Here is an 11,476-nt window from a genome sequence, read left to right on the forward strand (position 1 = left end):
TGGATATAAACATGCTTTTAGCTACGTATGGTCTCTCGTCACCTCGTGCGTATGTAGCACCCAAAACTAATAGCACATAATAATTTTTAATCCTACGAGGTAATTTCCCCCTCACAAAGTTAGACAAGAGACTTACCTCACTCCGAAGTTCTATATTCGGCTCCAACGCCTCTATAAAACCTCAAACGACTGCCCATCGATCCGTAATTAGTCAAACAATCATGCAAACCAATAACAATATACTACAACACTCATAATTAATCAATTTATAACAATTTCCAACTCTACTCAAAAAGTCAATAAAGTCAACCCTTGGGCCCACGTGCCCGGATTCCAAAAAATTTCGAATATAAACATTATCCATAACACCATGAACTCAAATATTCCCAATTCCATGTCCACTTTCGTGATCAAAATCCAAAATTATCAAATTCTAGGTTTTCTTCCAAAATCCCACTATTTTAACAAATTTCCATGTTTGAATCCATATGTAACTCATGTATTTAACTTAAAACAAGTGGGAATAACTTACCTCATAAGAGATGATGAAATCTCCCCTTCAAGAGCTCAAAAACATGCATAACCAAGTGAAAATGAGAGATAAATGAACCAAATCCCGTATAAAAATCAAGCTTGCCCAGGTCTTTCCTCTTCGCGATCGCGGAGGCCAACCTGCCCTGCCCTAAAATTCCTTCTATGCGAACGCGAACGCGAGCTCCACCACGCGATCACGATTCACAACCATCAAAACCTCCGTGATCGCACTCCAGACTTCGCGAACGCGAAGGCATAAACTCCCAGCTCAACACTTTCTCATACGTGATCGCGACACACCTCCTGCAATTGCTAGAATAACTCTCCTGCAACAACTCAGCCTTAGCAACCCAACATATTTGCGACTTCTCCCACACGAACGCAAAGAACCTCATGCTCCACCAGCCAACTTTAGTCTTCTCGATCGTGTCCTTTCTTCCTTTAACGCGATGCATACCTAACACACCAGAAACCAGCAACTGCAACACATAGAGAAATTGTCTGAAACAATCACGAAATACACCTGGGGCCTCCGGAACCCCGTCCAATCACACCAACAAGTCCCAATACCTTAACAAAAACTTATACAAAGGCTTGAAATGCCACGAATAACATCAAAACCATGAATCGGTGAAAACAATCCCTCTTTCAACTTTCAAATAATCAAACTTCGCCGAACGCGTCCGAATCATACTTAAACATTCCGAAATTATGCCAAACTTTACGTACAAGTCATAAATCACGATATGAACCTATTCTAAGGCTTAGAATTTTCATAAGGACATCGAAAACGCTAAACTCCACTTCATAACAAACTTAGGAATTTTTAAAACCTTCAACACGCCAACTTTTCTCAATAAGCACTGAAATGCTCCCGGGCCACCCGATACTCAATCCGAACATACATCTAAGTCAAAAATCATCATACGAACCTATTGGAATCTTCAAATCCTGATTCCTAGGTGATTCAGTAAAAAGTCAAACCTTGATCAACTCTTCTAACTTAAAGCTTCAGAATTGAGAATGTTCCTTCTGAATTAAATCTGAACTTCCCGAAATTCAATTCTTACTGCACGTACAAGTCATAAAACATGAAGTGAAGCTACTCAAGGCCTAGAATAGCCAAATGACCCGTCAGGTCATTATATAGGAAAAACACGGAGAAGAGACCTTGTCATTTTGGTGGTTTCAGTAGTGCCTCATCTGGAGGCAGTTTCAGGTGTCTCATGGTCCTTCAACAGACAGACGCGTAGGAAATCACCCTACCATCTTGCATCATTACTGTGCCAAGCCCAATACGCGATGCATCGTAATACATAATGTAAGATCCTAAACTTGTAGGCAACACTAACACTGGGGCTTTGGTCAATGTAGTCTGAAACTCTGTGAAGTCAACTCCGTTGGACTCCACTATACCCATGTACTAAATAAGTGCCGAGCCTAACCTCGATGAAGTAGTGATGAGGCTATGACAAGACACTCATTATACACCTGTATGAATAATAAATAGAAGACAACATAAATATAGAGAAATATGATAAACTCATAAGAATGGGACCAGTAGGTCAACTAACAGAGGGCCATAAAATAACATCATATCGTAACCTCATATCTCGATATAGAAAATAGAACACCACAACTATAAATAGTTACAACAAATCATTTTCCGATGCAACACACAAGCCGATCCCAATTCCAAATCAACATATTTTTGTGGCGAGAAATCCGATCCCAATATCATTTCATTTCAATTCCGATGCGGTGCGCAACCCGTTCCCTATATCATTTCATTTTCATTCTATTGTGGCGCACAACTTGTTCCCAATATTATTTTATTAACATTAACAACTCAATAAAATAAATTATGAGATCACAACATAAAAAGAAGACTGAAGACTATAAATCACCAATAAAATACGAGTAGAAACATAGAACAACTAACAACTCAAATTCATAAAATATCCTCACATCATAAGAGAACACGAACCTCGAGAAGTAATTAACGCAAGAACAACCAAAGGCTCACACAATCAAATATAACATAATAAAGTACAACAAGTAACAAGTTAACACAATAAAGGCAAGTAAAGGCCTGGAACAGTAAATATGTTCATTGAGCACATGTGAGAGAACATAGCAGGTAAAAGTAGATAATATTCAAGGAAAGAATAAATGGAACCATGTAACAATTAATCATAGGCAACAAGTAAATGCATAAATAGCAAGTAAAAACATGTGGCAATTAAAATATTAACAAGATATAACATGGAATGAATGATGCATGATGATAATAGAAGGCGAGAAATTAAGTAGCCCACCCCGCATGCTCAAACCCATGACAATGCATATACACTCGTAACCTTACATATATGTCCTCTCCACACATAAATCAAGTAGCAAATAGACTAATCAAGTACTAATTTCCTCGAGTTAGGGTTAACCACGATACTTAACTCTTTCTGGAACACAATCAACAATCAACCACGACTTTTACTTTAGAACAAGCCTCCGAACCAACCCAATCTAGACATTAATCATTCAAATAATTCAAAACAAGCTTTATAAATTACCAATGAATATAAGAGGTTCAATGTTTAACTAAACACGTATATGTAATTTGTTTCAAAATCTGACCTCAATTTAAGGTCTAAATCTCAATTTTACAACATTCTAAAATTCTACCCAAAATCCCTAATTTCTACTTTGAAATTCATATATTTGATGATACAATTCATGAAAAAGTAATAGTAATTGATGGAAAATAAATTAAAGCTGCTTACCAATGAATTTGGGAAGAAAATGCTTTCAAGAAATCGCCTCAATAAAGTCTAGGGTATCGCAATTGCGATGCCCACAAGACAATTATGATCAATGTCATATCCCCTCAAAAGTCGCAAATGCTAAAAACGTCTTGCATACAAGGCCTCGTACGGAGCCATCTGGATCCTCGACTGATAGCCGTTGTTGTAGATGAACTCCGCTAGAGGTAAAACCTGGCCCCAGTGACCACTCAAAATACATAAATCATACCCGCAACATGTCCTCAAAAATTTGAATGGTACATTCGGACTGTCCATCCATCTGCACTTAAAACGTGGTACTCAGCTCGACCCGCATGCCCAACTCATGCTACATGGCTCTCTCTAGCCATATGTAGCTTGATGCCATAGATAAGGGTCATATTGATGGGGATCAGTCCCGTTGGTATGCATTTCCAGCTAGACATGAAGTGGAGTCGTCTGATGCGGTCATCACATATATTGTTTCGGCCTGTCATAGAGATCCATCCATTTAATTTGATCTGGGTTCTACTTATTAGTATGTGTCATCCTATTTTTCTTCATATTTGGATGTGTCTTGTGATTCTCTGGATACTCATATCTATGTGTCTACACAAGTTAGGGATTCTATTGTGGAGGACCGTATCTACCCCTCTTGTTTAGTCACTATTGAGGCCTATAATCTGTAGTTGATTTTCTATTGTTGGATATGATGAATATTTAGGTCATTATGTATGGATTGGTTGTCCCCGTATCATGATATCTTGGATTGTCATGCAAAGACAGTGACGTTAGCCATGTCGGGGCTGCCTAGGTTGGAGTGGAGAGAGACTCTTGGTCACGCCACTAGCAAGGTGGTTTCATATGTGAAGGCTCGGCATATGGTCCAGAAAAGGACTCGTCATTTCGTTAGTATCATAGCACTAGGTTGCCTAGGTCTCACGAGTCATGACCAAGCTTAATAGAGTTTTAAGATCAATACAGAGACGTCTATACTTGTCTTCTAGAGGCTATAAGTCTTTGGGAAATTTCACTTTCTTTCTTTATCTATCGTGCGACTTTGTTCTATCGCAGAGTTTGAATCATTCTTCTCTTAATCTCTCATAGATGGTGAGAACACGTACGACATCCACAGTTGATCAGGAGTCGGAGCCCTAAGTTGCAGCCACTACCAGGGGTAGGACCCGGGTCAAGGTAAAGCTAGAGGAAGAGGCAGATCTCAACCTAGAACAAGCGCAACAACACCTGTTGTCGAGCCTCAAATTGAGCAGGATGAGGAGATCCATGTTCCAACCATGCTTGTAGGACCAGCTCAGTTTCCAAAGGGGTTCATTGCTACCCTAGTGCTTTAGGATGCCTTAGTTTGCATGGTTGGCCTTATGGAGAGTGTGGCCCAGCCCGCTGTATTTTCTATCGCACCAGCTGTCTCTCATGATGGGGGACGAGCCCAGACTCCCGCTACTCAGACTCCAGAGAAGATGGCTAACGGGTATCAGACCCCAGCTGATTTACTAGTTGGGGAGGATCAGCCTGTTGTTGCTACATAGCCAGCAGAGAAACCTGCGATGTCAGCTGAAGTTTTGAAGAGGTTGGACAAGTTTACCAAGTTATTTTCCCCTCACTTTGGTGGTACACCTTCTGAGGGCTCCCGAGATTTCTTGGACCGTTTCCATGCGCTATTATGCACATGGGGGTTGTCATAAATGCCAGACTTTTGCGGCATTTACTAATTCTGAGGGGGTTGTGACACTAATCGTAATTGCAATCAGTGGTTCTCATTTATAAACATCATAATTCTGAACAAGAATTCGCAATTGCGATACCTGCAGTAAGGTAAAAATGGAAAATTTCGGAACTTAGCTCATTTTACATTATTTCTCAATCCTATACTCCATTCAAGCAATTTCATGAGAGCATTTTTTTCCCGAATTTATTGGTAAGAAACTTTAATTTATTTTTCACCAATTTAAATTACTTTTTCATGAATTTTAAAGAAACACTAGGGGTTTTGGGTAGAACTAAAAAAATATATATAAAATTGAGATTTAGATCTCGAATTGAGGTAAGATTTTGAAAAAAATAATGTATCCGGGCTTGGGAGTGAATAGGTAATTAGGATTTGGTCAGAATCTCGAATTTCGACCACATGGACTTGGATTGACTTTTTCAATAGTAGTCAAGATTGAACCGTTTTCTCATTTGTGGGTAGTTTCTAAAGTTTTTTTTGAATTGTTTGAATATTATTTGGCTAGATTCGATTGGTTTGAAGGTTTGATCGAAATGAAAATATGTGGTTGATTGTTAATTATGTTTTGAAAATAGGTAAGTGATGTGGTTAACCTTGACTTGAGGGATTTAGGATTTGATTGATCTATTTGCTAACTGATTTATGTGTGGAGAGAGCGTATATGCAAAGTGACAAATATATATGCGTTGTCATAGGTTCAAGAATGTGGGGTGGGCTTTTATCATCATGCCATCATTCATTCCATGTTATATCTTTTTCTTTAATCGATACATGATTTTGCTTGCTATTTAAGCCTTTACTTGTTATCTATCATTAATTGTCACATGTTTTCATTTATTCCCTCCTTGAATTTTATATGCTTTTACTTGCTATATGCTCGCACATGTGTTAAATGAATGTCTTTATTGTTTAATGCCTTTACTTGCCTTTATTGTATTTACTTGTTACTTGTTGCGCTTTATTATATTATATTCGATTGTGTGAGCCCTTGGTTGTTCTTGCGTTAATGACTTGTTGAGGTTCGTGTTGTCTTACGATGTGAGGATGCTTTATGAATTTGAGTTGTTGGTTGTTCTTTGTTTGCACTCGTATTTCGTTGGTGATTTATACATTTTATTTCCTTTTTATGTTGCGATTTTGGAATTTGTTGTTTTGAGTTGTTAATGTTAAATGAAATGATATTGGAAACGGGTTGCATGCCACAACGGAATAGAAATAAAATAATAATATGATCGGATTGCTAGCCGCAACGGAATAGAAATGAAATGATATTAGGATCGGGTTGCTCGCAGCAACATATGTTGATTTGGAAATGGGATCGGGTTGTGCGCCGCAAATTAAAATGATGTGTTGTAATTGTTTGTGCCGATTCTGGAGTTGGTCCTAGCGGCGCATACTAGAGATTGCTCGGACCAGATCTATCCAGAAGACTTGAGGAAATTCTACATAGCTTTTGCAGTCCCTGAAGCCCGCTTCCTATCTTGTTTACTATTTATTTTATTTCGGATAGTTGTATTTCATTTCAGACTTTATTTGTAGCATTCTAGTCGCTCATTTGCTTGTGACTCCGATTTCTAGGATTAGCATAGACATCGTTACTTCATCTCGAACCTCATAACACCCTTCATTGGTGAAACTTTGAGTAGTATCGTTTCTCCCACCATTTAAGAAACATCACGAACCTTCCGATCGGCGTAACTCTTCTATCTAGACTGCATCATGCGAAGCCGATCCTGATTGAACTGAACCTTGTCCAAAGCATCCTGGACCAAGTCGGTACCTAATAGCCTAGCCTCACCCGGCTCAAACCAATCCACCGGAGACCGATACCGTATCCTATACAAAGCCTCATACAGAGCCATCTGAATGCTTGATTGATAGCTATTATTGTAGGCAAACTCTGCAAGCGGCAAAAATTGATCCGAAAAACCCTAGAAATCTATAAAACAAGCAAGTAGCATATCTTAAAATATCTGAATAGTGAGCTCGGATTGTCCGTCCTTCTGAGGGTGGAATGTTGTACTCAACTCGACCCTTGTGCCTAACTCCCGCTACACTGCTAACCAAAACTTGTGATGTAAACTCTAAGCCCCGAACTAAAATGATAGACACCTGCACACCGTGAAGGTGAACAACCACGCGAATGTAGATCTTGGCCAACCACTCTGAAGAATAAGTAGTCCCAACTAGAATGAAATGCGCGGACTTGGTCAACCGATCCATAATCACCCAAATAACATCAAACTTCCTCGAATTCCGTGAGAGCCCAACTACAAAATCCATGGTGATACGCTCCAATTTCCACCCCAAAATCTCAAGCCTCTGAAATAATATACCTGGCTTCTAATGCTGGTACTTCACCTGCTGACAATTTAGGCACCGAGCTACAAACTCCACTATATCTTTCTTTATCCTCTTCCACCAATAGTGCTGCCTCAAGTCCTGATTCATCTTTGCGGTACTCGGATGAATAGAATACCAGAAATTGTGGGCCTCCTCAAGGATCAACTCACGCAGCCCATCTACAATGGGTACACAGAGCCGACCCTACATCCTTAACACCCCATTATCCCCAATAGTAAAATCCTTGGCATCACCGTGCTGAACCATGTCCTTACGGACAAATAAATAGGGATCATCACACTAACTTTCTCTGATGCGATCTTATAATGAAGACCAAGAAACCACACAAGCTAGAACCCGACTTCTCTCCAAAGATCTAAGCTCACGAACTGATTGGCCAAGGCATAAACACCTGACGCAAGCAGTCTCTCACTAAAAGGAATAAATGCAAGGCTACCCATACTCACCACCTTTCTATTGAAGGCATTGGCCACCACATTGGCCTTCTCGGGATGATACAAAATGGTAATATCGTAGTCCTTTAGCATCTCCAACCATCTCCGTTGCCTCAAATTTAGATCCTTTTGTTTGAACAAGTGATGGAGATTTTGATGATCCGTAGATAGTTCACAAGAAACACTGTATAGATAGTGCATCTAAATCTTCAATAATGCTGCCAACTCTAAATCGTGAACATGGTAGGTCTTCTCACGGGGCTTCAACAGGCGTGAAGCATAAGCAATCATGCGACCCTCCTTCATCAAGACATACCGATACCGATCTGAGAAGCATCACAATACACTGTATAAGAATCTGATACTAAAGGCAAAACTAGAACTGGTGTTGGGGTCAAGACAGTCTTGAGCTTCTAAAATCTCTCTTCACACTCATCCGACCACCTAAATCGAGCACCCTTCTTGGTTAGTCTTATCAAAAGTGCTACAATGGACAAGAAATTCTCCACAAGGCGACGATAATATCTGACCAAGCCGAGAAAGCTCTGAATCTCAGTAGCTGAAGATGGCCTGGGGCGACTCTGAACCACCTCTATCTTCCTCGGATCCTCCTTAATCCCCTCACTGGACACTATGTGCCCCAACAACGCCATTGAACTAAGCCAGAACTCATACTTGGAGAATTTGGCATAAAACTTTATCTCCCTCAACCTCTATAGTACAAACTTCAAATGATGAACATGACCCTCCTCTCTACATGAGTACACCAGGATATCATCAATAAATACTATGACAAGCGAATCAAGATACAGCTGGAATATGATGTTCATCAGATGCATGAATAATGTTGGGGCGTTAGTCAGTCCCAAAGACATCACAAGGAACTCATAGTGACCATAGTGGGTCCTGAATGCCGTCATCAGAATATCAAAGTCCTGAATCTTCAATCGGTGATAACCGAACTTCAAATCAATCTCAGAGAACATTCTCGCTCTTTGAAGATGGTCAAATAAATTATCAATGCACGGCAAATGACACTTGTTCTTGATTGTAACTTTGTTCAACAGCCTATAATCGATGAACATTATTATAGTACCATCATTTTTCTTTAAAAACAGAACCGGTGCACCCCAAGGTGACATGCTAGGCCTAATAAACACCTTTTTAAGAAGTTCCTGAAGCTGTTCTTTCAATTCTTTCAACTCTACTGGTGCCATACGATACGATATGAAATCCCTCTTGATATGATTCAAGTCCCCGCACTCGAAGAAACCCCTTCTCTAACGGAGATACTACTCCTGATTACCCTAGGAACTGCATGTAGAAACCTGAGCAAATGAAGCAAGGTAAGAACTCTACGTTGGCAATGCACTGAATGATGACTAACCCAAACAAGCACTGTAAGAAGCGCGGTTAACGGATGCACCACAATAAACTAGACGAGCCGTTTGAGCAGGCCTATAAGGACAACCCCTGCTGTGGTGAGACTGACCCCCTGAAGAAACATCTCTGAAACCACTCAAATCATGAGGCCTCTCGGCCTCCCTCTCCTCACGCTCCTAACTACAGACAAACTCTAGTCGTTGAGCAATATCATCTACCTCGTCGAACCTCACACCTGATGCATTCTCCTAAGTCATAATAAAACATAGTTGAATGTTGAGCCCATTAATGAACCTCATAATCCTCTCCCTCTCTGTGGGAACAAACCAGATGGCATGACGAGCCAACTCTGAAAACGTCAACTCATACTGAGTCGCAGATAGACCCTCCTGGCCTAACTACTCAAATTTCATATGCAACTCTTCCTTGTGGGGCGGTGGCACAAACTTCTCCAAGAAGATAACAAAGAACTAATTCCATGAAAGTTGTGCAACACCAGCTAGCCTACCCCGCCCATAGGTCTCCCACTATCTGAAGGCTGTGTCGCCAGCTGAAAAGTAGTAAATGAGACCCCACTAGTCTCCAGAATATCCGTTGTGTGAATAATTCGCTGGCATATATCCAAAAAGGTCCTGAGCATCCTCTAACTCACCTCTACTAAATGATGGAGGCTTGAGCCTCTCAAATCTCACTAGTTTCTTCTGCTCCTCATCACACATAATAGGACCCACGTGGGCCTGAGCAACTACAAGCGGCTGGGCTGCTAGTACCCCGGTATATGAAGTCCCTTCACCACCTGCTCTCGAGTACGACCAATGAGAGTATGAGTACCTCCCCGGGCTTAAGAAGTGGCTGGTGCATCCTGAGCTGAAACTGCCTGAGCAAGGCCAGTGCAAATAGACAATATCTAGGCCAAAGCCTCCTAAAGGACCGGAATCACAATAGGCACAGCTGGTGCCTGACTTGGTCCCACTAGCTAGAGCAACTAGTGGGTCTACATGTACTGCACTGGCTGTTGTACGAGCTACACCTCGACCTCTACTGTGGCCTCGACCTTTCGTGGACCTAGTTAGTAGTACTGGTGGCCGTCCACCTGATCTGGTAGAACGTGTGCTCACACTTTGTAAGATAGTAGAATAACAGAAGTTTAGTTCCGAGAATCAACAATTTCACACGACAAGAATACAAGAATGTGAATTTTTTCTAAGAGTTCAGCAACCTCTCGAAGATAAGTACAGACATCTCCATACCGATCCGCAAGACTCTACTAAACATGCTCATGACTCGTGAGATCTATGTAACCTAGGCTCTGATACTAACTTGTCATGACCCAAATCACACATGTCATGATGGCGCCTATCGCATTACTAGACAAGCCAAAAACCACAATAAATCACACACTCTTTAACTATGCACACATAATAAAATAAGGTGATGAGTAAAATCCCATAAATACTGATACAAAAGTATCGTGTCTTAATATAATATTTTTCCAAAAATCCGCGTGTCACTGAGTACATGAGCATCTAAATGACAACATAAACTGACTGATAAAATATTTTCAAGAAATATACAACCGTACAAATAATTGAAAGGAAAGAGAGTTAAGATCCGCGGACACCAAGGCAGCTACCTCGATAGTCTCCAATAGATAAAAGCTCCAAAATCTAGCACCCTTCAAGACCGAAAGTACTTGGATCTGCACATGAAGTGTATAGTGTAGCATGAGTACAACCAACTCAATAAGTATCATAAATAAACAAGGCAAGGTAAGATAAACTTAAATTATTGATGATACTAGCTATTTCAATATAGTCCTACCTTTTTAAACCGGCACAGAATAATATTTAAAACTAACTCATCAAGTTTCGTATGAATAATATCCATGTGTGCATGAACATAACTTCTCAAATACCCTTCTCAGATAATATCATGGCATGTAGAGGAAGGAAACAACTAAATCAAATAAATGGTCAAGGAAATACAAATTCCACACGTTGCACGGACAACTCACGTGCGACACTGACATCTCGTATGTTAATAGTATCAGTATCTGGATCCGCACGAACAACTCACGTGCCAATAATATCAATGTATGGATCCGCACGGACAACTCACATGCTACACGGACAACTCATGTGTCAGTAACACAATCTACATGTCATAGTCACAGGCCTCAAATCCAAACCTGTCATACAGGAGCAATTAAACAAGTATACATGTTTATGATGAAT

The 11,476-nt window shown here is 40.4% G+C and overlaps 1 protein-coding gene across 1 annotated transcript; it reads right to left on the bottom strand.

The window, feature by feature from the left end:
• Positions 1 to 8,060: 8,060 nt before the first annotated feature.
• On the bottom strand, positions 8,061 to 8,512 carry LOC138900163 (uncharacterized mitochondrial protein AtMg00860-like). Its single transcript, XM_070186878.1, has 2 exons — positions 8,290 to 8,512; positions 8,061 to 8,185 (listed from the first exon to the last, which is right to left on the bottom strand). Exons 1-2 carry the CDS (start codon positions 8,510 to 8,512, stop codon positions 8,061 to 8,063), a joined length of 348 nt encoding a protein of 115 aa, XP_070042979.1.
• Between the last annotated feature and the right edge of the window lie 2,964 nt (positions 8,513 to 11,476).

Source organism: Nicotiana tomentosiformis, chromosome 10, assembly GCF_000390325.3.
Source record: "Nicotiana tomentosiformis chromosome 10, ASM39032v3, whole genome shotgun sequence".
NCBI lineage: Eukaryota > Viridiplantae > Streptophyta > Magnoliopsida > Solanales > Solanaceae > Nicotiana > Nicotiana tomentosiformis.